The sequence below is a fragment of the Alosa alosa genome, chromosome 24 (genome assembly GCF_017589495.1).
Source record: "Alosa alosa isolate M-15738 ecotype Scorff River chromosome 24, AALO_Geno_1.1, whole genome shotgun sequence".
Classification (NCBI taxonomy): Eukaryota; Metazoa; Chordata; class Actinopteri; order Clupeiformes; family Clupeidae; genus Alosa; species Alosa alosa.
In genome coordinates, this window is record NC_063212.1 from 6,719,961 (window position 1) to 6,747,452 (window position 27,492).

At 41.8% G+C, this 27,492-nt stretch overlaps 3 protein-coding genes across 3 annotated transcripts in view; 2 read left to right on the plus strand and 1 right to left on the minus strand.

Annotated features, from left to right (window-relative positions):
- LOC125289933 (probable E3 ubiquitin-protein ligase HECTD4) overlaps positions 1-4,480 on the plus strand; it is a 66,305-nt gene extending 61,825 nt beyond the window's left edge. Inside the window, 2 exon segments of the mRNA XM_048237042.1 lie at positions 1,299-1,521; positions 3,281-4,480. Coding sequence (XP_048092999.1) covers positions 1,299-1,521; positions 3,281-3,417 — 360 coding nt within the window. The 3' untranslated portion in view covers positions 3,418-4,480.
- A 4,182-nt stretch (positions 4,481-8,662) lies between these two features.
- LOC125289128 (L-serine dehydratase/L-threonine deaminase-like) lies at positions 8,663-12,748 on the minus strand. The gene is made up of 8 exons (XM_048235822.1): positions 12,626-12,748; positions 12,132-12,340; positions 11,579-11,618; positions 11,279-11,418; positions 10,933-11,024; positions 10,065-10,292; positions 9,545-9,669; positions 8,663-9,286 (listed from the first exon to the last, which is right to left on the minus strand). Exons 2-8 carry the CDS (start codon positions 12,282-12,284, stop codon positions 9,090-9,092), a joined length of 975 nt encoding a protein of 324 aa, XP_048091779.1. The 5' UTR covers positions 12,285-12,340; positions 12,626-12,748; the 3' UTR covers positions 8,663-9,089.
- A 2,519-nt stretch (positions 12,749-15,267) lies between these two features.
- Positions 15,268-24,841, plus strand: vps33a (VPS33A core subunit of CORVET and HOPS complexes). Its single transcript, XM_048236725.1, is given in 15 exon segments — positions 15,268-15,428; positions 16,074-16,139; positions 16,242-16,369; positions 16,475-16,661; positions 16,853-16,969; positions 17,296-17,470; positions 17,916-18,109; positions 20,541-20,667; positions 20,800-20,867; positions 20,982-21,119; positions 21,302-21,439; positions 21,578-21,645; positions 21,647-21,744; positions 24,290-24,304; positions 24,307-24,841. Coding segments are annotated over 15 exon segments (1,794 nt in total). The 5' UTR covers positions 15,268-15,326; the 3' UTR covers positions 24,480-24,841.
- Positions 24,842-27,492: the final 2,651 nt, after the last annotated feature.

Consider the following 27,492-nt stretch of genomic DNA (forward strand, 5'->3'; position numbering starts at 1 on the left):
TGAATAATGCAAATACTAGCTTTAACTCTCTGGTAACTTCAGGCATGGAAATCATCCTTGCTTCAAGCCCTGATAATTTAATAATCTTATTTATATCGATAAACATAGTGTTTCATGGTAATTATGGTGTTTAATATTGTGCCTTTCCTTATATTTCCAAGAGTTTCACCATCACAAAGCTCTGTTACATTATTAGTGTGTTGAGCACTACAGGGTACTTGCTTATTCCATGGAACAGTTGCTTCCATTTTTCCATTAAAGAAGAAATCCGGCCGATTTTTTTCATGGATCTTGATGGCTAGACGTCACAGAGTACTGTCGATAGGAAAAATAACGACCAATATCGGTGCTACCGAACTGGAGTAGCTGCAGCTAATAGCCAGTACTTCCATTGAGCTACAATGCTAGGTCTGGGGGCATCATCTAAAAGTGCCTTTTTCCTATCGACAGTACTTGGCGGCGTCTAGCGATCAAGATCATGTAAAAATCGTCCGGATTTCTCCTTTAAGTGAATGCATGCGGACACCCCCAGTCACCGATGCCCCAGTGTGCTTGTTCAGATCTGCATAAGAATCTTGTGTAATTGTCTCATTGAATGGCATGGTGCATATCTCCATGGCATCTCACCTGTCCCCCCCAGCCATCTGAGTGAAAGGAGTGTGTACCAACGTTCACAGTGTACAACGTTCAACCTCTGGAACATATTCTCTCTGGCTCCCCCTCTTTTACAACTCAACAGCCACACTATCAGCTTATCAAGTCAAGTCAAGTCAAGTGTGAGCCTGAGGAGAGTTATCAAACATCGGCCAGAGAATTCTCCTGTCACCCAAGTCACCGTGAAACTAGTTCATAAAAGATTGGTCAAGGAGACAAAGGTAGACAAAGGAAGTGTGAGTCCTGAAGAGGATTACCGTTACAGTACATGCAGGGCAATGGCCTGATAACCGGTCCATTAGCACGCACAGTTATGTACAGTATTTATGACTCTTTTTGGTTCAAACCAGTCTTTTCTACATAGCAATAGCAACCTATTGCTCCATCTCCTATCTCTCTCTCAACCTTTCTTGAACACGCCGGATAGCTATTTTTATATTTCTATGTACTCACTGAACCAACCAGTACTGCCTGGAAATTGATGATTTAGCTGTTTGCATCTTTCTTACCTGATGAGCCACAGGAACAACAAAGTTGTCATATATAATAGATATATAATGTTAGAATAATATATTAATATAAACACAATTTAGTTTATAATAAACACATTATTTGAGCTTAACCCCCGACCCCCCTCTCCTCAGGCTCACACCATGTACCAGGTGGGTCTGATGGAGACGGACCAGCACATCGAGTACTTCTGGACGGCTCTGGAGATGTTCACCCAGGAGGAGCTGTGCAAGTTCATCAAGTTTGCCTGCAACCAGGAGCGCATCCCCTTCACCTGCCCTTGCAAGGACGGCGGCCCTGACACTGCCCACGTGCCCCCCTACCCCATGAAAATCGCCCCTCCTGATGGTGCCGTCGGTGAGTCTGTGTGTGTGTTTGTGTGAGAGAGAGAGATTAAGAGCAAGTACATGTGTATCTCTGTGTGTCTGCCTATCTGGGGCTTATGGGGTTTTAGCTAGCTTGACTCTCCAGTTATACAGTATCTGAGTGGCAAGTGATTGGGATAGTTTTATGTGTGTATATATTTAAATATGTTCCATCCATAATGCATACTCGTCCTTACACACACACACACACACACACACACACACACACACACACACACACACACACACAGCCCTATTCGGCACTATCTCGTCCCATTGCACGTTTTGTGCTCTCCTCCACTATCAGCTGGTAAGAACACCCGCTGCAGTGTCATCACACAGCTCAAAGTGTCCCTCGTTTTAGCAGTTAGCTATCTCCACCACAGAGCCTCGTATTGTACTTTAAAGGAGATGTGAGTTTTTCCTTTCAAGGAAGGAAATCTTGAGACTGTTTATCAGCTGTGCGGTGCACTGCAGTAACATGCAGACTAAGTGAAGAAACAAGGGCTTACATAAAATTACTGTATGTGAATTGTGAAGACATTCAGCTGAACAAAAAGAAGATACGGTTTCATGGTCCAGGATACTTAGACGTTAAAAGTTAATGCAAGCACATTAATAGAGTGGTTAAGCTCAATTTCTTTTATAAAAATTGATTGTTTTATGATAAAAGCATCAAATTTGGTAGAGAAACTCACAATGGGGTCTGATCAGATTTAGAATCGTAGGTGCTTCAGATTTTTCTAAATGGATTGATGGAAATAAATATGGATTTTATCAAGTGGAAAAGGATAGAAAACAGAAACTGATACAGTAATAAGTTATCTTGATGTTGATGTTGATTGTGTATTTATTCAATTTAATATATTCATATAAAGAGAGAGAGAGAGAGGGGGAGAGAGAAAGTGGCAGATTCCAGCTGCCTTGTCATTGTTAATAATTGATATCTCCTTTTTGATATAAGAAACTTTTGAAGGCAGTAAAAATAAGACTAGAGGAGATTCCAGAGTTATCTGGTTCTCACTACTAACCATTTATAAACTGTGAGCGTGGCTGTACCGAGATAATGTTCTCGACATTTCTTTCTTCAAGTTCCGTTTAATTTATTAAGTAAAACTAGCCGACGAGACAATTATCATTGCCTCAATGCATCGTCAGGTGTCACATAGTCACCACAATGACATCAATAAATGGTAAGGTGTTAGGTGTGTTTGAATTCCCTTGTAGCATTCCCTTCTACATTCCACATTAAGGAGAAGCTCACGTCGTCTAAATAACCATTCGAATTCCTCATTAGCAGCATACTTGAGGTTGAAGATATTTAGGCACATCAAGTTTGTTACACACACGAACTTCAAGATACATAGCCTTATGATTCTCTTAATTCTCTATAATTATGCACTGGACTTGAATTAGGGTTTCAATTATTATGTGTTTTGTACAATATCTTTGCCTGAGGATCCTAACTGTATTCAAAGATTGTGTGAAATTGAGAGAGCCCGTATGATTTTAAAGCAGTCATCCTCAGTATTTCTTCCATGTGAAAACCACAAAATATGTCCATTGGACCCTATACCAACCGACCTACTTCAGTCTATTAGCCCTACCATCACACCAGCTATCTAGCTTGTGATAAATGCTAGATACTTTATTAGTGTAGAAGTTGCGTTTAGAGTGAAATGTGCTTATTTTTTTTGTGTTGAGATTGAATTGTTATGGTGATTTTGTGTGTGTGTGTGTGTGTTCATCAGGCTCGCCGGATTCGCGCTACATCCGCGTGGAGACCTGCATGTTCATGGTGAAGCTGCCACAGTACTCCTCTCTGGACGTGATGCTGGAGAAGCTCCGTTACGCCATCCACTACCGCGAGGACCCCCTCAGTGGCTAACCTCAACCCCCACCCCCCCTCTCTTACCCCCTCACCCACCCTCCCATCACACCTACACCCACACCCTCATCCTCTCCCACCAACAGGACTCTATACGGCCCCCGACGAGGAGGCAACAGAAGTGCAGTCTACTGGAGTCTTTACTGTTTCTTGCGTTTGTTCCCTCGCTCCTGCTGTTTCCCTTATACCAAAACTGGACGCGACCAAATGGCTGGATTGATATCGGACTGTTCTTCTCTCTCATCTGATGAATCTTCTCCGCTCAGCTCAAGGAGGTGGATAAGGAAAGAAAGATAACGCCACCGTCTGTTACTCTATCGCTATTTTTTTTTTTTTTAATCCACCTCTTCTCCCTTTGTTCTTTCTTCCCTCTCTTTTTTTTAGCCCTCCGACCTGACTCCCCCCTCTCTGTCGCTCTCAACAATTTTATTTGCGTCAGGCCTTTTTATTCAGTGCAATGTTGATTCTCAGCTTTAAATGCAGGAGTGGGGGGGCTGTTGACATGCCTATTTTACAGCCAGTATACTGCAGTGCAAAGGCCAGAAACAGGGGATGGATTGAGGTGGAGAACTGACCGCGTGATGGAGTGCCTATGGGGGAAGAGGCTTTGGCAGTGGGCCTTTTGCCATGGGTTTAAACCCCACACAACCCAGAGGAACTTTGTCCCGCTAAGCACTGGCTTTTGCGACTCTGACTACAGCATGTGGACTAGATGTATAAGACCCTGTACAGAACCAGCTCTCCGAGGTGTGCCGCTTCAGGACAAAACTATCTGCCTATATTGAAAGGGTGCATATATTTTATTCATCTATACAGAGGGTATATAAGTAATGTACAAAGAGAAGTTATAGTAATATATTCTGTTGCTACTTGAGTTGTTATTATTTTTTTTTATTTTTTTTGTTTTACATTTTTTCTTTTACTGGTCGCTGCAGCTGTGAAGAGATTTTTAGCCCAAGCCGGCCCTGCTGAGTCAACGTAGTGTTGCCAGATAACTTTTGCCTCTGAACTGTCTGACGGAGGTTGCCAGGTTCAGTCCTGCTCAGGCCCTTTTCCAAGGGCGGGGGGGCATGGTTGGAGTGGAGTGGGGTTGGGGTTGGGGTGGGGTGGGGACGGGGGGGTGGTATCAGTTTGCCGGATCTGCCTCAGTTGGATTTCTAGATCAGTGTTGTGCTGCTGCCCTAGGAGAGAAGAGTTCTTCCTGGTCACGTGCTGCTGGACACGGGCGCACCAACCTCCCCCTCCCTCCTGAAACACTTGAACTGAACGGGCCTCACGCACACTTCAGGCCGGGACATGGGGGGGGGGTTGCCTTTTTAACTTTTTTTTCTTTCTTGAAAACCAAAATATTTAGGTGTTTAAATAATTACACATGTTAAAACGCTTCTGTGTTTAAAGTGTGTGTGTGTGGGGGGGGGTGTTTGCACTTTTTTCTCATTTCACATTTTTTCCTAACCCCGGGTAAAGAGAAAAATATATATTAAGGTTTTATTTTTCAATTTGATGTTTTTTTGTTGGAGTTCTGTTCTTTTTCCCCCTTTTGTTTGGAGCACCAGATAAACAGTAATATACGGCTTTAAACTATTGTATCGCGAAAAAGGATTTTACCATTCACTCTTATACTCTTGGTAAAAAGCATTTGTGCTGAGTCCCAGTGGAGATGTCTCAACCTGGAGGAGACCACTGGCGCTGACCAAAGGTGTCCAGCGAATCCCCCTCTCAACCGACCCGGAGGAAAAGGGTTTTGGGGAATAGGGGGTAGCAATGCTGTCCACTCATCCCTGTTTTCGGAGTTTGAAAAGGTGATCTCAGTGGTCAGCCCTGGCTAGTTTGGATCCCCCCCTCCCACCTCCTCAACTGACTTTCTATCTCCATCTCTATCTTGCGCCCGTTCTCATCCCTCCCTCTCTCTCTCTCTCTCTCTCTCTCTCTCTCTCTCTCTCTCTCTCTCTCTCTCTCTCTCTCTCTCTCTCTCTCTCTCTCTCTCTCTCTGGCCCCGTACTGTATTACATGGGGTCACACGAGGAGAGGCCAAACAAACAAACAAAACAAAACAAAGGGACCTCTGCGCAAAGCCGTGAACCGATGAGTGGATGTGTGCTGTACATTTACTTGATATTTATTATAATTATTTATGGTTGCATAAACTTAAAATGTTTTTCCTGTCTTGCCTCTGCTCATCTGGAGTCCTGCGTGCCAACGGGCAAATGGACTGTACTGGAGGTAATAAAAGAACAAGAACAAAAAAAACACACAAACAAACATGGAAAGACAAAATGGAGTTCAGGAATTCTGTGTCACAACAATAAAGATGTCTTGTTGTAAGGCTGTCCTGTTTCCCTGAGTGTCTGATTAACAGCTATCCATTGTGGGTAGATTGTGCTGATTTCCTGCACAGCATGTTCCTTCCTGATTTATTTAGTGTGAATGTGTGTGCTGGGTGTGATGGACATGTTGTGTCCATCTTGTTTCAACTCAGTAGTCCCAGACTAAAGGGTTTTTCCCCCCAACTGACTCTGTGAGTGCTTGTTCCCGTTTCTCATCAGCATGTTATGTAAGACCTCAGTTGTTAACAAAGATAATGAAAAGGACTATGTCAGAAGTGTTAGGGGGGCCCCTCAAGGCTTTTCATGGTGCTGGGTTCTAAAACAGGCCGGTTCTAGCTGGTAACAACCCACCACACCCCAACCCACCGTACCCCATGTTAGTTGCTCCCTCTTTTAGACCCCCGTTTTTACTTTGCAAGTCACTGTCAAGCACGCTGTCCCTCACACCCTATATTTACAGTAGAGAGTGGTCACTGGATGGTATTCTAGGAATGTTTTTTTTTTTTTTTACTGCCCTGTCTGAGAGACACACACATACACACACACACACACACACACACACCAGCTGTCGTAATTTCTGCACTCCCTTCAGGGGCAGTCCCCTCTCAAGCAATCACTTTACAGGAATTGAGGGCTTGGTTGTGGGCTTGGCTTCACGGGATCTCTGTGGCAGTGACCTATTGACCCAGCACTGGAATTAATGCTCTCTCTGTAATTCAATTCCACACACTTTGGAATTGGACATTTTTGGAAATCTGATTCCACTGTGCTATCATGCAGGAAAATAATCCAGTTCATATTTAACTGGAGTGTTTTCATGTCAACATGAATAACCTAAATGTGTATGGCATCAAAGCTCATAGTATTATGTGTTATGAGTAAGCATTTAAAATATGATAAATCACTCCCATAAGCAGATGCAGAGTAGCTACCCAGTAACTACCAGATCATTGATCACATCTGGTGTTGTAAATTGACCCTTTGGCATTGGTAGGGACTTATCAGTTGAGGCATGACAGCAGTGAAGATAAATCTGTCAATCAAACTGTTCAAAACCATTCTACTGAGTTATCTTTAGAGCACAGTGGATTGTAAACATTGATCTCGAAACAGCAAATCATCACCATTATCCTGATCAGAAAAGAGATCTACATATATTTGTTTTCATTGGATTTATTATTTAACTCGGGTATCCTGTTTACATACGTATTCAACCCCTATACATTAACATTTGTAAAAAGAACCCCTTTGATGGTAACAAACCTAATTAATTTGATGTGAGACCCTACCAGCTTTTTATATTGTTCGGTTGTATTTTCCACCAGTTTCTCTTTGTAGAATTTATACAAAATGTCTAGGTTGACGGATAATGGTCTTGCATTTGTAGTGCTAAAGACTATTAGTTGATTTTTATTTTATTTATTTTTTAGCAGGGCTTTGACTCATTCTAGAATAGTCCCTTTACAGTTATTGAGCCGCTCCAATTGCGCCTCATGCAATGGTTAGATTTACATTACATGTAGTGTTTTGGGGATTGGCCAAAAAGGTCTATTTCAATGCCCTGTGACCACAAAACCTTTCCCAATATCTTCAGCACAATCCAAAATGCTTTAATGTGGATCTTTTAAATGAATATGTCCCTTTGCCATCCTCCACTGTAATCCAGTTGGGATATGGGATAGCTCTTATGATCAACCCCTATCAGCACCTCAGTTTTATCTGCTGAACTCTGTAGTTTTTGGGGTACTGGCTGGACTGTGGTGGCTTCTGTCCCTAGTTAATATCATAATTATAGCCAGTTAAGGTCAAATAAGTGGTGCCTGTTCTGTACTGTAAGAATAATTTGTCATCTAGAACTCAAAATAATGGCGCTCTAAGCGATGTTGGATAACATCACTTCTGTTGACGTTCAAATAAAACAGAGCTAGCTCCCTCCGCCTCCCTCCCGTGCAATTGAAACTCCTAAACGCACATCTCAACATTGACAGGCTCTAACAATTTATGTTTTTATGGTCCAGGCTGGACCAGGTTGTTTTTGTTGCCGCTTTTGGAGCCTGGGCTGTCCACAGAAACCACATTTTTTTACAGTGTATTCAGGGCACAGGCAGCTAGCGGATGGTGAGGTGATGTTTGCTGTATGTGACAAATGTTTCAGCTTAGAAATGGCGTAACATCACTTAGAGCGCCTTTAATTCCCTATGCAAATCGCACATGATTGATTAATAGATGTATTTATTTTTAATCTTAACCAGAAGAAATACTCTTGAAAATCATAGAAAATATTAATGTTCATAATAATAGCACTGATTGAACAAATATGTTGGTATATTTTTAAAGTTTTGAAAATGGTGAAGAATTTCAAAGGGGTTGAATACTATGCAGTTTCATTCAGCCTGACTCCTACTGTAGTTGTTAACCATTTTGTCAAGATACCATACTTGCCACGCAACACCTGTGTCACTATTGGCAGCATGTAATTATGAGGCCCTTAATTCTTTTTTTTATGTTATACAAACAAATGTCCTAGTCCTGCTAGTCAATCATCTAAGTGCAAACAACCTTATGTAGCCAGTTATTTTTAGTTTATCACAATATTTTTGTAAAGCTTTGTCAAATGTACTAGATTTCCTTGCTATCAGGTGTTCTCAATCTCCCCTGATAAGAAGAGACTGTTACGTGGTCAACCTGCTTACGCACACCTTTAAGGCTCTTATCCTCTAACCTTCCCTTCATCCTAAGAATGGGGTAATTTCCCTTTATTAATCATCTAAAGGTTTGACATTTTTTTCTTTAAATATGTTGTTAATTCATACAAAGGGTAAAACCTTGCCTTATAGTTAATCTTACAGTCTGTCTTTGTATATGCAAAGCAAACCAAGCACATTTTTAAATTTATTTATAATTTATTTATTTTTTCCTTTTAAATAGAACATGTACAAAAATAGAGAGAAAGAACAGTACAGTAAAGCCCCATTCATTTCAGAGGCCGACACGTGCATTATAAAACATATCTACACACCTAAATATTTTTTGTGCAACTACACAAAACATTCAAATAGATTATGAGCAGTCACATATAAGTCCAGTGAAAAAAAACATTAAATAATGTCAGTTAGCAATTTGATGTTAATCTTTCATACATCAACACACATCATCTTATAAAGCCATTTGATAGTGACAAAGTGTACATTTGTCCAGCCAGACAAAAAGCTGTTTCAAGAAGAGTAGGATGGTCACTTGGGGTCAAGTCAAGGGGCACAACATTTCTGGAATGATTTTGGGGGGTCAGTTGTCAGTCTTTGTTCCCAGAGAGTTAAGACAACAGGGTTTTTTTTTTCCCCAGCTCTAGAAATTCATGCCCAGCTGTTTCTTGAAGAGGCGGAGCTGCTCCAGGCTGATGTTGTTGCCGCCACACACCACAACCACCACGGGACCCAGCTGCTGCGCCAGCTTGCCCTCCGACTGCAGCCGTCGGACAATGTCACAGTAGACGGCGGCCAGGGCTGCCCCGCAGGCCGGCTCCACCAACACCTTTTCATCGTCTGGACAGAGAGAGAGAGAGAGAGATGCTGTTAGATGCACCAGTGAATGGACATAGGTGTGGAAATATTGCTGAGTGGTCAGTTGGCAGCAATTATGGAAGTGGGTGGGACCAGATGATATTTTAGCAACTAATTTCACTAACGCCCACAGAATATGGTCAAAAGATATTTAACATTTTAATTTATGGAAGAAGTGGTCCTCCCTGTATCCTTTTTTTTTTTTGCCTTGGTATTTATTTCTACAGGCTTTGCACTTACCGACGAACCGCTCTGCTGCACGCACGGCTTCCTGGTCCGTGACGAGCATGGAGTAGACTGTGTGTTCTTTTACCAGCTTCATGGTCTGTGCAGAAACCCGGGTCAGGCCCAGCGTTGTGGCAATGCTGCAGAGAGAGAGCAGGATGGAGAGGTCAGAGGAAACATTTCTTCCAGTACAGAAAACGACCCTACTACGTTTGTGTGATTTGCTTTTAGTTGCTGGTCAAGGAAATTAGCTGTGCAACTGCTTCCTCTAACTTTAAGGTCTGACCGAGAAAAATAAGGTGACACATTGGGAGTTTATTTGAATGATGGCAGTCTTAAATGTGACATGTCACAGCCCTATACATATGCAAGCATGTGACATGCTAGACTTAGAACTCTGCCCATTATACACATCCATTGACCATTGACTTTTGTTCTTTTATCTCTGAAACGCAATAACATGTTTGTGACTATACCCTCTGTATTCCTTCTCACTGGTCCAGTGTGCGTTGTGACACGTGTGAGGTGTCCTCACCTGGTGATGCCTGGCAACGTGACGAGCTCTCCGGCCTTCATGGCGGCGTTCAGGCTGTGCGCCCCCACGGTCTCCATGGCGATGATGGGGACGTCGTCCCAGCCGGCACGCTGCAGGCCCATCACCACCCCGTTCAGGAGACCCCCACCCCCGACGGACAGAATGACCGCTCCCGGCTTCTCCTCCATCTCGGACTCCAGCTCCTTGACCAGGGACGTGTGGCCCTCCCTGCCAACACAGACAACAAGAACAGGTGAGTCTACGTCCAGAAACCTGATCACTTCATATCAATAACACATCGCCTCTGATTATTTCATATATATATATATAACACATTGCCCCAGCAGTGTCAAGACTGTTAAGTCAACTTTCACTTTCACTAATGCAAGGGTTGTTTTGTTAAAAAGAACCACACCAGTAAAAAAGTAAATGAAATGTATAAGACTTACAAAGGAAAAGCAAAAAAAAAAAAAAAACACTGATCCAGATACACTAAATGTAATCTATGTAACACTACAAATTGGCCCAAGCTATCTACAGGGGGTATCAGTGACGTCATGGAGGCAGTTTTTCTGCAGCTGTGCTTCACTCAGGGTAGTGAAAATACATTCTTCAGCAGAGTAATTTGTCTTCATGATTGTCCTTGCACAATGTCACAATCCTCCCTTAACTGCACTTTAGGAAACCCCTTATCAATACTATATTAGCTATTATTACTATCTTCACCTCCCCTTATCTTTATGATGACTGACTCTATTGTACCAATGAGTACAATGCAGTAGGAGGTGTTTCAAAGTGCAGTGATACAGTATCTCATGTCAGTGTGTGAATGACAGATACAGATACAGTGGTCTGTATAAGCGCTCACCAAATAAGGGGATCGTCGAAGGGCGAGATGAAGACCCAGTCTGGGTTATTAGCTGCGAGCTGCTGGCCGTATTCAATGCTTTCATTAAGAGCCTGTACAATGGGAATACACAGAGCAACATTAGACACCTGGAAGCTTGCATTAGGAGCCTGTGTTTTTTCAGGCTAGTTTATTATCATAATCATGTTTGAGTCACTCTGAAGTATTTTTTAGTTTGTTTAGTCAGATGCTTTGAATAAAACTGAGTTAAAGTGAAAGCATGTATGTCCATACATCACCAAATGCAACAGTGGCTTATTGTTCTTTTTGGTACTGAAATAACGTCAGCTGGCTGGCCATTACTCACTTTGCCGTGGATGATCACGTCTGCCCCCTCGTCCTTGAGCCTCTGGACTGTCTGGGCAGGGGTGACGCTGGGCACCACAATGGTAGCGGGCAACCCTAGTTTACGAGCAGAGTAGGCTGCTGCCATCCCAGCATTACCACCTGTGGTAACAGAGAAAGGAGATGATTATGACACAAGTCAGATATGGCCATTAGACAGTATACTCTGTAAAAGTGCCCACACTGTTGACTTTTTTTAGTTGACTTTTACTTTTGTTCTCTAAGCAATAAGCAGTTTTGTGAGTCCCAGCAGAGGCCTCACCTGAGCAGCAGATGAACCTCATGCATCCTTGTTCTGCCCACTACAGGATGGAGAGAAGAGAAGAGAAGAGAAGAGAAGAGAAGAGAAGAGAAAAGAGAAGGCAGTGAATCACAGCGCCACTCTTTTATTGGGGCTAATAAAACAACAGAGGCCCTACAGAGCTTAATAATCAATCCTTCAATCAATCCCCCTTTTTTGGGACTCAAATTCCAAAGTGTGCCCATGCCAACTACCTAGGCCATGGTGACTAAACCACCCGTCTCAAACTGGTCTGGACTAGTTGTTACTGGAACACACTGAACCAGTACACCCCCCCCCCCCCTACCATCATGTCAACAGACTTGGGTCTTTTCATTACCCATTGCACATGCAACAACCATTTGGTAAACAACCATGACTGATCCTACACTGTCACTTCAGGTCACTTAAAAACTAATAACCAAAAATTCATAATTCTACATTTCAATTTCTATATTCTTTAACTTTCCACTTTGCAGTTTGTGATGTAACACATTGAATCCGCAGTGAGCAGGCAGCGGTAGTTGTCTCTTACCGTTTTGCACAGGTGTCCAATGCCTCTGATCTTGAATGAGCCGGTGGGCTGGGCGGAATCCAGCTTCAGGTAGATGGACGTGCCAGCCACCTTGGACAGGATCAAGCTCTCTCGCAGAGGAGTGACCGCATGAAGGGAGCGCTTGGTCTTCATGACTAATGTTGTCAGGTAGATGAGTGGCACTCAACAAAAATTGCCCAAAGGAGTTTCTGTCAGAGGACGGAAGTGCCTAATTATTAAACATATGCAATGATGGCCTTTCTGATCCAGATATCTGAAGTTAGTAAAGATGGTTGTTATTTAGCAGTGAATGGAAGACTTGGTTATGACTGTTTAAAAAATGTTAAAGCTAAAAACAATATATACATTTCCAACTGGAATCCCGTGGTTAAAAAACAATTATTTTGCTATGCATTTGTTTGACCAACAAATATTTTTATCTAATAGACGCAGGAAATGAACAGTATCGAAAAATGGATGAGAAATGGTCTTACCGGACAAGTAGAACTCGGGATGAGCCTGAGCGCAAATATTCCGTTTCTTTTAAGTTTCCAATCCAGTGTGCCCCTCATCACAAACCCGTGGGTTTATATTGAGTCGTCCGAGTGCGAGTTAGTGCGACAGATGGAACTTGGACAACCAATCGTCTTCGGGACCGCTTCGCACACCTCCAGACCACGCCTCATTCCCTTTTGATGTCATAAGAAGTTCATGAGGTCGCCAAGGAACTGAGTGTCATCAGAATAAGGAATTTCCATCCCTTTGGCACAAAAGGTGCCTATTTCCATGAAATCTACACTGAATCTATTGCGTTAGTGATCTAAAAATGACAAGAAATGCTAGATTAGGTTGCCTTTTCTTTGACCTAGGCCAATGAAATGGTGATGATCCGTAGTGATCCGTAGTAAGTTTATGGGAGGCAATGGCTTTACGGTTTTAGACTTTGCTGGATGTCGCTGGAATTTGAAAACAGTAGCCTAGTTGCAGGGTCGTGAAGTCTGTGAAAATGTGGGTTTAAAAGTGAAAAGGCTAGGCTACGCTTTCAGGACAGCAATAACCAACTAATTAAAGGAGATTGTTTTTTATCCATTAATCAATAAATAATAAAAAAAATGGTCGGCGTTCTTAGCCTAAATGTTGTAAGTCATGTTTAAGACTAGAAATATTTTAAAATGTGATGTTCAAGTAATAGTTTGCAATACCTGGACATTACCAAAAGGGACGCTTCTATTTTGGCTCCGCACTACCAAAAGGGGGTCTAGACTGAGGAAGCGCAGACGGACGGCCTAGCGCAGCAAATGTCATGTTGACGACTCAAACCTGACTGATCCGGCTGGAGGTTGGGGGTGGGGGGCAGGCGTGAGAAGGTGGTTGTAAGAAAGATTTTTCCTTAGACACACGATGTTCTAAGAGTGTGAATATTAGACGAACTTGACATACAATCAACAAATCTAGCCCAACCTGATGACTGCACACATTTTAAGAACTTGCAGACTTCAATGTTGAGAAATCTCTTAAGTGGTAGGCCTATGATGTAACGTCTTGGCACAGCCTAATGAATAGGCTATCATTGCCCATTCCATTTATTGGCTAAACTAGCCTAACTAACTTTTGTATCAATTTGGCGATGCAGAACGAACCCAGATAGCAAACATACACTGGGACGGAACTGGGCCACACCTACCACAACGTCCGGCACGGATCTGCATAGTGGACCTGATCCGGCGTCCAAACGCACATCGGTCCAAAATTGGTCTGGGTCCGTTTGACGGATCTGGTGCCAATAAGGGCTAAACTGGCCCAGTTCCGTATGATAGTCTGTGTTACTGACGTGTTCAAGGTCTGCTTATCATATGCAATACGGGTCCGCTTATTGTGTGTGGTACGGACCCGTTTATCAGATATCAGCCGGCTTTATTTTGACATGTGAAATGTGATTGGTAATTAATTATCCTGAAAAATCTGACAATTTAGCAAACCGTCAATTTAGCAAACCAGCACCTTAATTAATGTCATTACAACCACCTGGTCTGCTGTGGAAAAAATGGTCCTTCGGCTCATATCCGTAATCCAGATTTGGGCCGAATCAGCGTTTTGTATTTTAAACGCATCTCCTGACTTCCAGTTGAGTTGCGGAAATCGAACCTGGGACAAATCTGTGAACCGGTGATAAAGCAGCATTGCTAGCAGAGCTGAAACCTCTATCAGGAGCAGATCCGGCCCACAGTCAGATACCGTATGTCCGCTACAGCCGGATCTAAAGGCCCAAAGGAAATTGCTATCTGGGACGTCAGTCTTTGTGCCTGATAACGATTATATTATGGGTATTGTGAATGATAAAATCAAATTACCCTATTGTGATAGGCTAACTGTGTACTTTGAAATGTAAAGTACACAATGCAAATGTTTTGGTTGTCCATGGCTGTATGTGCACAGAAACAGAACCCTTCTCGACTATATGCTATCAACGACGCGTGCGTCATTGTAGCTACGCGTTGAAAGCACATTTTGGTGAAAACCTGTTGCGTAAGTCAATGTTATTTTGCAAAAATATGAGCGCATAGCTCGATTGTCCATACTCCTACAATAGTGAACCGTTTTCATTATTTGCGTTTGGTTGCATACGTTGCAAAAAGGTGGTTTCAGCTGTTCCTATTTCTGAAATCATTGCAAACATTAAAAATAATAATAATAGTGCTTTTATAGTAATATTAACAAGGGTTCATACCATTGCGAAGTTGTTTCAGGTGGCAGGTGTAGGCTAGCTTAGAAATAAAATAACATAATTAGAGTAGCCTAGCCTAATACAACACTACCATCTAGTGGTAATTTGATGGTTTTTCGTTGCACCATCGCCTGTCCAACAATATCGAATGTTTGGCCACACCACTGGTAAGAGTTGAGACATTATTTTTCACCTAAGTTGTGTGATTCGCTGAACTACCTTTTTTTAACGAAATCGCACCGTACGTGCACACGGTAGGCCTAATGATTATCTGAATGATGTATAAATTGGACTGTGTAAATAAATAAAAAAATATCCCATTTTATATTCGACGTCTCCAACTTTACGCGTCTTTGCGAGACTAGAAGCCTTATTAGACATTCTCTGCTAGAAGTGCATGTGGGTGGCGGCTCCAAAGCACATGACTGTCATTTAGGTCATGTGACTAGGATGTTGCTGAGACTGTAAACATGGCGGCGCACTTGTCCTGTGGACGAGTAAATCTAAACATTTTAAGAGAAGCAGCGCGTAAAGAACTTCGAGAATTTTTGGACAAATGTGCGGGAAGCAAGGTATGACACTGAGCTGTAACTTTAGTATCTGAATGACTCGTTAGAGCTTGGAACATTCTTTTTTTATCGCTAGCATGTAGCACTAGCTGGTTGGTTGGCCACACAAATAACATTCTAAACCTGTTATGAACGATGAAGTCCCACAATAATCTTATCTAGACAACATGACGAATGGTGAATTCTCGTTTTTTGAATTGTCTGATATGTTTGTGGAAGTGATCAGTTGACTTTCAGATCCGATGTTTGGGGAAGTGATCAGTTAACTTTCACTTCTCAGCCAATTTGTTAGATTAAATGAATAGATTGTCAATAATGCCATCACGTCACCAATTATTGTTTCTATTTCCTCAATGAATTTCTTTTTATTGTCCAAATACATGCTCCTAATGTTGGCTAATAGGCTAATTATGCCAAGTCATGGAAGCAAAAGACTAGGCTCTGTTATGGACCCTTTCAACAAGGTAAACAAAAACAATGCTTGAACGTTCTATTTGGGCCCCAATCTACTTCCTCTGCATTAAGATAACATATGGAATGTTAAAAAGGAAGTTTTGTGGGGCCAACTATGATGCTGATAATGGAACTCTCTTGAAAGGGTCTACCTTTAATATGGTATGCAAAACAGATTTTCCTTCTTGTTTTTAGGCTATTGTATGGGACGAGTACTTGACGGGGCCTTTTGGATTGATTGCCCAGTATTCCCTACTGAAGGTATGATGAAGTTTTTATATGTTACATATTCACAGCATTATAAGAGGAGAGCATTTCTGTAGACTATGGAACAAACACACACATAACCAACTCTCTCAACAGGAACATGAGGTGGAGAAGATGTTCACCCTTAAGAGTGGGAGGCTCCCGCCAGCTGATGTCAAAAACATTATCTTTTTTGTGCGGCCAAGACTGGAATTAATGGACATTATTGCAGAGAATGTCTTAAGGTTACCTATATTTGCCTTTCTCTCTCTCCTCATTCTACTACTTGGAATGTGTTGTAGGCTTTACTGTTACCTCGACCAATTCTGAAGTTCTTTTGTTTATTGTAGTGAGGACAAAATGCAGCCTCCTCGTGAGTTCAACATTCTGTTTGTGCCGCGTCGGAGCATGCTCTGTGAACAGCGGCTGAAAGAGCAAGGGGTCCTGGGAGCTTTCACCAACATTGACGAGTACATCCTGGATCTCATCCCATACGACAGCGACCTCCTCTCCATGGAGTCCGAGAGTGCTTTTAGGGTTAGTAATGTAGGGGACAAACAGTGCTAGCCCATAATGGCATTTCAGTCAGTGATGAATGCCACTTCAAGTCATTCACCATATCTAATGCATTTAAAGATTCTGTATCTTTGTTTTTTGCTCATTGTGATGTATTTTTTCTTTTCTTTTAATCTGGTTATGATGTTACATCAAAACCTCTTTTTCTCCAGGAATGTTACTTGGAGAATGACCAGACCAGCTTGTACCACACAGCCAAAGGCCTTATGACCCTGCAGGCCCTCTATGGGACCATCCCTCAGATCTTTGGCAAAGGAGAATGTGCCCGGGTAAGTGGACAAAGCACTGATGTTTACAACTGTGTCAGGTGAATGTCTCAAAGTAGTTCCCTCATGCAATTCAAGATTTCAGAATTCAAGAATTGGCCACCTGTTTTAACTTTTTAACTGCTACGTTTTGGTTTCCCGTTTGGAGAATTGGTTTCCTGTACCTGGATTGAGCCTAGTCTTGGACTAAGAGAAATTCAATGAAGATTTCCAATGAAAAAAAATGCTTTTAGTCTAGAACTAGGTTTAATCCATGTGCAGGCAACAGGCCCATGGTGAGTGACCACAAATGTGCTGAGGCTCCCTCCTGTCCTCATGTTCCCCGGCAGCACGTGGCCAACATGATGCTGCGGATGAAGCGGGAGTTTGCGGGCAGCCAGACTCAGATCCTGCCCGTGTTCGACACTCTGCTTCTGCTGGACCGCAACGTGGACTTGCTCACGCCGCTTGCCACCCAGCTCACCTACGAGGGCCTCATCGATGAGATCTACGGCATCACCAATGGTACACACAGAACTACCGTGGCCAGTTGACCTCATGGATATCCCACTCAGTTTACTTTTCGGAGAATTAATCTCTCTCTATATTCTCTGTGTAATATAAAATGTACAGACATTTGAAATCTCTTACTGCAGAAGTTCTCCAGAGTTTTCACTTTATTAATAAAATTACAAAGCTAACATTCAACCAGTAGACACTATTGGTGGTTATGTGGTTAAATCTGTATGTGACATGCTACTGTACTGAAATTACAAAGCTGCTATCAACCAGTGTGTGGTTAAATTTGTATTTTATGTGTTGCTTTACTGGAATAGCCTAAAATAGCTTTGACTGGAATAGTGTATAGGCATTGTTAGAAGTCATAGACCCTTGCATATATAGACAGCTGGGTCTTGACATTTTTCTTGATTTGGTTATATTTTCCTTCCTCCATCCCTGCTGGGCTCAGGCTATGTGAAGCTTCCCCCGGAAAAGTTTGCCCAAAAGAAGCAGGGTGAGGGGGCCAAGGACCTGCCCACCGAGCCCAAGAAGATGCCGCTCAACTCGGCCGAGGAGCTCTACGCCGAGATCCGGGACAAGAACTTCAACGCCGTGGGGGCAGCGCTGAGCAAGAAGGCCAAAATCATCTCGGCTGCATTCGAGGTGAGAGCCCCTGCCCTGTGCCTGACCTCTGTAGTGGGGCATTAAACATTAATTCAATCAGCCAAAGAGGACACATGTAACTCCTCTCCTAGTTACTCTCCATTGGCTCCCTATAGTAGCCAGAATTAAATTGAAATGTCTCACTTTGGCCTATAGGACACTGACTGGATCTGCTCCTTGTTATTTTAATTCAATGATCAGGACGTACATCCCCAACTGCTCACTGCGGTGTCTATTGTGTCGACCAGTCATAAACATTAGGTCAAATTCAAGACTTTTTTCCCACAGTGGTTCTATGTTGGTGGAATGAGTTGCCCAGTGTTCTCCATTCCTGTGATAGTTTTGGGTCTTTTAAAGGAGAATTCCGGTGTGATATTGACCTAAAGTGTGTTGAAACATGATACAGAGTGTGAACATACGTCTCATAGCCCATCACGGCTTGTCCCCTGCACTCCAAAATCTGCCGCTAGTTAGCCGATGCTACCAACAGCTTTTTCAATGGTGGTGCTTCGGCATCGGGCTAGCCATGCAAATAAATCACTGTTTTACACCATTTACGAGGCTCAATGTATCTCCACACTTCATTGGTAGACTTCGAGGGCCCTGACATTTAAAAGCGAGACATTGAGAACTTTGAAAAAGCACTGGTAGTTTACTTACAAGGCGATTTATACAGACAGTACCTTCCGCGAAGTTTAGCGTTTGCAGACATCTTGAATTTAGTCACGATAAATTCGGCGACGAGTAAGAATGAACAGGTATGATAAGGGATCAGATTCCAAAAATAATTCTGTGGAAATGCATGGATTCCAGTTGCTGCTACTGGAAGAAACTGGAATCCATGCATTTCCACTGAATTATTTTTGGAATCTGATAGCAATATCACACCGGAATTCTCCTTTAAGAGGGGTCTAAAGATATATCTGTTCAACATGCACTTAGTTCTTTAAGCACTTCTTATGTGTTATGGTTTGTATAGTATTGTTTTATTTTCATTAGGCTGTTTAATTGATTCATTTGACATTGTTGTTTATTATTGATATTCTCCATAATGTAGTCTTACCATGCTATTGTTATTATATTATTGATTGAATGTACATTATTGTTTATTATTGCTATTTTCCCTTTTTTCATTGTTTATTTCATTAGGCTATTGATTGAATTGACATGGTTGTTTATTATTCTCCTTATTATAGTCTGACCAACATCTTAATTTGTTCCCTGTTAAATTTTAAGTATTATATTGTTTTGTATTTGTATTGTTTTATATTTGTATATTACGACGCTTTGGACAAAAGCGTAACCATAACTACCATAACCATTACACAAGGCCACATGCCATGTGGTGATGGTAGTTCAGTGGATAAGGACCTGGGTTTGCAAACATCAGCCTAATAAGTAAAGATAAGAAGATGCCAGGTTTCCTCTGTGAAGTTATGTTGTATCTGCTTTATGAAATGTCACCGATGAAACATCTTGACTTTGCCTTCTGCTGCTGGATTTGTATGTCTGGTTTTGTATATCTGAATGAACCAGGCAGTAACAGTGTCATATAGTTTAGTGTTAGTAGTTTCTAAAGTGTGTTAGACTTTCATAAGGCCTCTGAGAGCTTTTGACACATACTCTAATCATGTTAATGTTATCATGTTATCTCTTGAACAACAATGAGTCGCCATTTTATGTTATCGCTTTAACCGGATATGTTAATGGTTTGGAAATGTTCTCTTCATTGATTGCCATTTTCACATCGTGTGTGTGTGAATCTGACTTTCACTTGTCCTACAACCTTTTCCTGTTCATTGTTAATTAATGTTAATGGCACTCATCTATTGCCATGGTAACAGCAAGCCTCAACAACGTAACAAGCCTTGATTTGAATCCATTTTTCCCCCTCCAAACCAGCTGGATGGGTTCTCCCTGGTGATAATTATCCAGGAGTTCTGTAGACGTTTGCCCTCAGCGCTAATTACCGCAATTATTCATTAAAAACTGTGTGAACGTCAATGAAGTAACAGGCATGTGCAGATGAGTTCTGTTCCAGTAGTAGAGCAGTAGATCAGTGAAATGCATCAGGAGGTAGCTACAGTATCAACAGTGTTGTTGTGTGGTTCCTTTAAAAAAGGGCAGAAATCATTCAGGGTAACTTGACCCATATACTATTGAGTTTCATATTTTGATTGTGTCACATACAAACAATTGCATGAAGCTTTCCTGAAAAATAGCAGGGAAGCTTTTCAGTGTAATGTGACCCACATAGTTAGATATTTATAATGACAAGTTAAAATTAGTTCTCTCATTTACCACGTCATTCGAGTCTGAGTAATCATGGCTCCTAAAATTCTATTTAAAGTACAAATGTCTTGCATTGAATGAAATGTTTCACCTGACCTCTGACCTCTATGGTGTCATTCTCCCCTTCCTCCTCCATCAGGGACGGCACAGTGCTAAGACTGTGGGCGAGATCAAGCAGTTTGTGTCCATGCTGCCCCACATGCAGGCAGACCGCACCTCACTGGCCAATCACACGTCCATCGCTGAGCTCATCAAGGATATCACCAGTGAGTTGAAGAACTGCTTGGCTTCTTTTCAGTATTCTTTCCATACTTCAGCTATACGTAAACACTTAGAAATGTTTGTTTGATTCCTCCATTCATAACCTCAAAATCGCATGCTTTTTCTCTCATCCACAGCATCTGAAGCATTTTTTGACAATTTAACAGTGGAGCAGGAGTTCATGACTGGCGTAGACACTGATAAGGTGGCATATCTCGTGTGTGTATGTGTGTGTGTCATCTGGTTTACAATGCATGTTAATGTGCTGCATTGGACTGTAATAAACTAGTTTGATTTTGTGCTGCTGGTGCTGACTCAGGTCAATACATACATTGAGGACTGCATTGCCCAGAAGGACCCTCTCCTCAAGATCCTGAGGCTGGTCTGCATGCAGTCAGTCTGCAACAATGGCCTCAAGCAGAAGGTGCTGGACTTCTACAAGAGGGAAATCCTGCAGGTAGAGTCAATATGGTGACCATTTCATCAAAGATTCACATTAACACACTTAGAATGGACCTAACTGGAGCCATTCAATTCTATTCTCCTCACAATTAACCAAAAAAACTACAGTTCTGACACGTGAATGCTGTTGTGTAACATTTCTTCTGGTGTGTTAACCCATTAAAAATATTTTTGCAGAGTTATGGCTATGAGCACCTCTTGACACTAAACAACTTGGAGAAGGTTGGCCTGCTGAAACCACAGACCAACACCAGGAACAACTACCCCACCATCCGCAAGACCCTCAAACTCTGGATGGAGGATGCCAATGAACAGGTGCATACACAAGACAGTGCAGATTGCCATGAATAGTTAAAAACTATTTTTAACCTAAAAACTATTGGTTTAGTAATCTGTCCTGTGCGCTGTCTTGTTTTGTTCTGGACTTGACTGTGTGTCTGTCCCTTCCCCCAGAATCCCAACGACATCTCGTACGTGTACAGCGGCTACGCTCCCCTGAGCGTCCGCCTGACGCAGGTCTTGGCGGCCAGGCTGGAGGAGCATCGAGGAGGTGCTGAAAATGCTCCCGGGGCCGCACTTCGAGGAGAGACAGCAGCTGCCCCCGGGCCTGCACAAAAAACGTGAGTCTCATGAAACATGTCTGTGTGGCGAAATCGAATTTACACACACACATTTAGTCATCCAGAAAGGGGAAAATGTAGTGTTGCAGCAGAAACAATTCACATAGATGATAACAATGCACATAAGACATGAGACGTGCAAAACATTGTATAAACAAATATATTAAAACACATTGCAAACTACTATATAATAAATATTAAACTATATAAAGATATTAGTATTACAGCAGTGGTGTAATAGTAAAATAATCTCACGGGTTTGAAAAGTGTTCAGAATAGGCAAATGGGAGTGGAAGTTGGCAGAGAATGAGTGACAAAAAGCAAAGGACAAACAGACGAGGAGAATGTGTACACAGTGAGGGAGGAGCAGATAAGGTCCTGTTACAGGGTGGTCATCTGTTGCTAGAGTAGACGGATGACCTCGTATTATTCCTGTCCAGATGTGAGCCTCCAGTGGCCATATGCTAGCAGCCGATAAGCACAGGTTTTGTTTGCTGTGTTGTCTCTGTTTTGTTTGGGGCAACACTGATTTACACAGAGCGTGTGTGTGTGTGTCTGTGTGTGTGTGTGTGTGTGTGTGTGTGTCTTCTGTATGAAGGTATATTGGGTGCAAAAGTGGCGAGCACATTTAACTGCAGATTTTGCATGTGCACACTAAAGTCATAAATGTGTAACAGTAAAGTTGAAGTTGTTAACACAAAATAGGGGCTACAGGTTCACAAATCCTTTTTACAGGTACAAATCTAACCTGGCAATAGCCAGATGAATTTCGCTCCGCCTAGCTCCACTCATCCATCTGGAACCGATCCATTGAAGTGTTGCTTCTGGGCTGGGGCCTAATCAAAAAAATGCTTGCATATGATTGAATAAGCCACTTGTCCGTCATCTATTGACGTGCTACTTCAACCACTCACATCGAAACCAACCCGTGGCTAATAACAGACTCACAGTCGCTTCTACGCTATGTCACATCTATGAAACTCCCGCCCTCGCCCTGATTGGCTAAACCATAAAGTTGGTTGGAGAAATCACTCTCAATGGAAGAGGTCCCAGATGGATGTGAGTGAAGCTAGGCGGAGCTAAGCGGAACGACATTCATCTGGCTAGGGTCAGGTTAACACAAATCCTGTGAGTCACAACTTTCAAGAGTCATGGACACTTGCTCCAATCTCTCCAGAATTTTATTAATGAGAAATTATTTCACAGATGCACAACTTCGGATGCATTAGTTCACATTTGGGTTTACAAATGCACGAATGTTGTGCATGTTCTCAGATTATGAAACACGGATGTGCAAATGTGTTTCGCACCAACTGCGCTGCAACGATTGGAGCAAAAGTGTCGAGTACATGACTCTTGAAAGTTGTGACTCACAGGATAGGATTTGTGTACCTGTAAAAAGGATTTGTGAACCCGTAGCCCCTATTTTGTGTTAATAAAAAAAAATATGTACAACTTCAACTTTACTGTTACACATTTATGACTTAGTGTGCACATGCAAAATCTGCAGTTAAATGTGCTCGCCACTTTTGCACCCAATATACCTTCATACTTCTGTCCCAATTTATATTGTGTGTCAGTGGTTTGGGAAACGGCTGCACGATTTGGGGAAAATATCTCATTGTGATTTTTCTGACAGATTTTTCTGCTATTTGCGATATGATTTTTGAATGTCAGTGTCAAGATTCAGTTTAAGATTCCAAAATTAAACAGTTTAGCCTTTGCGATTAGATAATTGTGCAGCCCTAGTTTGTGGTATCATAAATGTATCTATTAAAGCATCCTTGGATGGTTGCCTTAAATGTGGTCACTGTATGCAGTAGTATAGATTCAGTAACCTGACATTTCAGACGTGGACATTAAACTCATTTGAATTATGCTTTATTTTAAACATATTGGATGGTCTTGTGTTAATTAAGTCTGTCCGTGGGCTTGTTGCAGCATGTGTTTTTAGCAATGAGAGAGGGTGATAATTAACAGACAAATCATTTGAAGTTGATGTCCTTAGTGAGAACAATAGCTGTTTGTCTGAACATGTTGTGTGTTTAGAGCTTGTGCACAGACATCACAGCATCAGCATCTATTTCAGTAGTCATTTATCTTGACTGGTCTTCTGACAATCATGTATGATTACCTTGCTTACTGTGTTCCAAACTGATGCCTGAGAAATCACAACATAAGTCTCACACATGCAATTTTGCTGCACTTTTAATATATTTATACTTGTATTTGATACAAATGTACAGTAGTATACATTGCTGTGTTGCTGCATGTAATGTTTGTACTGTTAAGAGTAGAAGTAGCAGTGGCTTTTGGCATGTTGAATAATTCAGTGATATTAAACATGCTGACAATCATTCCATGTTGTCCCAACCCTATTTGCGTCATCAGCAGTAAAGTTTATGTTATTATTTTGAGTGTTTCAGCATGGCATACTGAATAGTTGGCCGGTGCACTCTGAGGAGTTGCGAGCCAAGCACAGACTTGGTGAGGCCTCTTGGTGTCTCCAACGCCATCCTCATGTTCTGGTCACTCTGCTCCTCAGGTCAGCAGGGTGAGAACCGACCACGCTGGTGTTCTTCCTGGGGGGAGTGACCTATGCCGAGATTGCCGCCCTGCGTTTCCTCTCTCATATGGAGGACAGCGGAATGGAGTACATCATCGCCACCACCAAGCTCATCAACGGAACCAGCTGGATCAAGTCCCTCATGGACCGACCCGATCAGCAGGTCTGACGGGGACCAAAAGGACAAAAAAGGAAATAAAAATATAAAAAGATAAATGAAGATGATGAGAAGGTGCAAAGGACGGTGATGGATTGCTCCAGCTTGACTCTTTGTGCCTGTCGGTGCAAGTAAATGGAACTGTTTGGAAAAAGAGATGTGGATTCATGTGAGATTATATTACCTAATATGACACTGTCTTTGTTTTTTTTTTTTTTTTTTTTATGTACGTATGCTTATGTAATGTGTGCATGTGAGTGAGAGAGAGAAGTTTATGAGAGCTAGGCTACTATGAATATTTAACATCTGCCTTTAACCATTCTGAATTGTTCACCTGTGAGTTAATTGACTAATAACAACTATAAAAAAAAGAACACCTGGTAAAACGTTGCCTTCATAGCATGCATATCAAATCGCCTTCGCCAAAGATTTTGGCAAAAGCTTGTTGAATACCAATTAAGATAACATTCTTAGGAAGACATGGAGCTCATCCATCTATGTCCATCCATAATGGTTATGCTATCAAGTTAATAAGTCTTACATGGACCAGAGCACATGAAGGAACAGGGAGAATAGAGAATCTGGAGCCATGTCCACTAGCCGTCAGCAGTCTGGCCCTGTGGAGAACCAATTAGCTGGCTAACAGGCCTCGAGAGCGGCCGATAATGGGCCTCCGCTGTCTGGGGAGCGGGGCCCTAGCCAATCATAATCAGATGCTGGAGGACGCTGATTGAATTAAGAGGCCATTTGCTCCTTGTTCCGGTGGCTGAGACTGACCATGCTGTGGATAGGGGTTGGAGTGCTGCCTTTTTGCCGTTCAGATCGATGTTCTAGTCAGATGCAAAAGTCTTTAGGCATCAGCAGGGATCCAGGAGGGGGAATTGACATAAAGACAGGCGTTTTCCAAGAAAACCTAACAGACTTGGTGTGCTAAATTTAGATTAGGCCTACTCTTTTTAGTGTTTAACCTCTAAAACTTAAAGCAGTGCTGCAAACTATTTTTTATGATATTAAAGTATTTGAATACATAAGATATACATTCGAATTTATATAGACTACATAAATCAGTGAAAATATACTATATTGCTCTTGACATTGAGGATTAAAAGAATGGGCCTATGCTCTGCTGTTGACATATAAGCCTCCCAATACAGATATTAGATCCTCTCAAATCAACTGTTGTGCAGTTGTAATCCTGATAAGTGCATGACATATCCGCCTGACTTAAAAAAAAAAAAAAGTCTCAATAGAATTGGTAGCCCGCGGAGATGGGGATTAGTCTGTACAGGAGAGGAGTCAAACTAATGTGAAGATTTCCAGCGGAAAAGGCGGCAACAAGCTCCGCCTTAAGTAAGAAGAGCAGGTGCAGACGCGGTTTTGCTTCCATTAGCTAAGCCCCAGGGTTTTCTGGGTCTTGTGATCAATGTAATTGGCCCTGGTCACTCCTACTGTATGTAGACTACACAGGCAGCGTATGCGCGCATCACAGCGCTGCCATCCGTTTTTTCGAAAGGGCGTGAGTGGGAGCTCGCGCACAGGGCATCAAAACAATATTGGAGAGGATTTGACTACTCGCGTGAGTTGACCCATGTAATGTGTGAAGGTAGGCCTATGTGATCTAATTTCAGCTGTTACAGATGACCTTTTCAACTATTTTGACAGTAGCCTATGCAAAGTTCATGGGCAAAGGATGGTTTTGAAAAAGTTGTCAAAATAGACCAGTGTTATTTTTGAGTATTAGTGATGATTTTGTATAACTTGAACTTTATTTAACTTAGCCTAGGTCTCACAAAGACCTGGATTTGGATTACACTATGTGATCGTGTTTAAAAGATATGGCTATGCAACAGTTTTGATGGAAATGTATAGTGTTCCAGAGGTGCAGTGTATCGAAGGAGAGCAGACACATTGTTTCAAAACAGCTTGCAATGAGATCGATTCTGAGTGCATCTACAGTTTAAAGTGGTTAGGCCTATACATTATTCATTATATTATGCCAACGCAACCACTTACCTTAAATCTTCACGAGTTTTTGCAGCATTTCCGCCTACCTCCAAATTATTATTTTTGTCTTGTGCAGATATTTCCCCAATATCCACCATCCCTCTTTTTTCCTGAAGACAGCAATTGGCAACATTTTGAAAATGGAGTTTGTGTTCGAGCCGGAGCCCTTGACTCTCCGCTTTCTTCGAACTTTCAAAGAACTTCTCAAATTTGTGCTTTTCTGTTACACTGTACTGCTTGGGTCTTTGCTGCTCGCCGGATGGACCACTTACTTCATTGTTGCAAAATAAGGAGACAAGATGACATGAAGGGGCAATCACACCAAGAGTAGCCTACTTACAACCAGGTGAATCATCACTCACATCTTATGGACTAAATGGCGCACTTTTACGCTATAATATACCTGCAATGTGACCGCTGTTTTTGTCTGTTGTAATTATAACCGACTGTTTGGATACATACGCGTTTGTTGTTTCCTTCAGAAATGTAAATGGTGACGGTAGCGTATTCCAATGAATTAAAATGTTATCTGTACGGTATTTGTGAGCTTCTGTGTTGCCTATTGAGTCATATGGAATCATGTAGCTAAACATTTCATCTTTGACTCACACTGAATTTAAAAAGACCTAAGTTATTGAACACAAATTGGAGATCTGTTATGATCCCCACACTTAGGCTACACTGTGGTATTCTTTTATAAAGCACATATATAAACTATATAGACCTAATAAAAGCACGCAGAAATATTGTATATATAAAATATATATTATATATATATATATATATATATATATATATATATATATATTTTTTTTATTATTTCAACATTCTATTCTAACAGGCCTATCCATGTAAGTAAACTCAACTTAGATTTCAGAGGATAGTTGCCCAGGGACACATACAAGTGTGTCCCATTTAAAGATTAGTCAATCCACTGTTGGTACTCCAGGCAAAAAGAAGGAGAAATTGGATGAGCCCTAAAATCTTCCTGCTCATATTGCACCATAGCCTGGGTAAGACT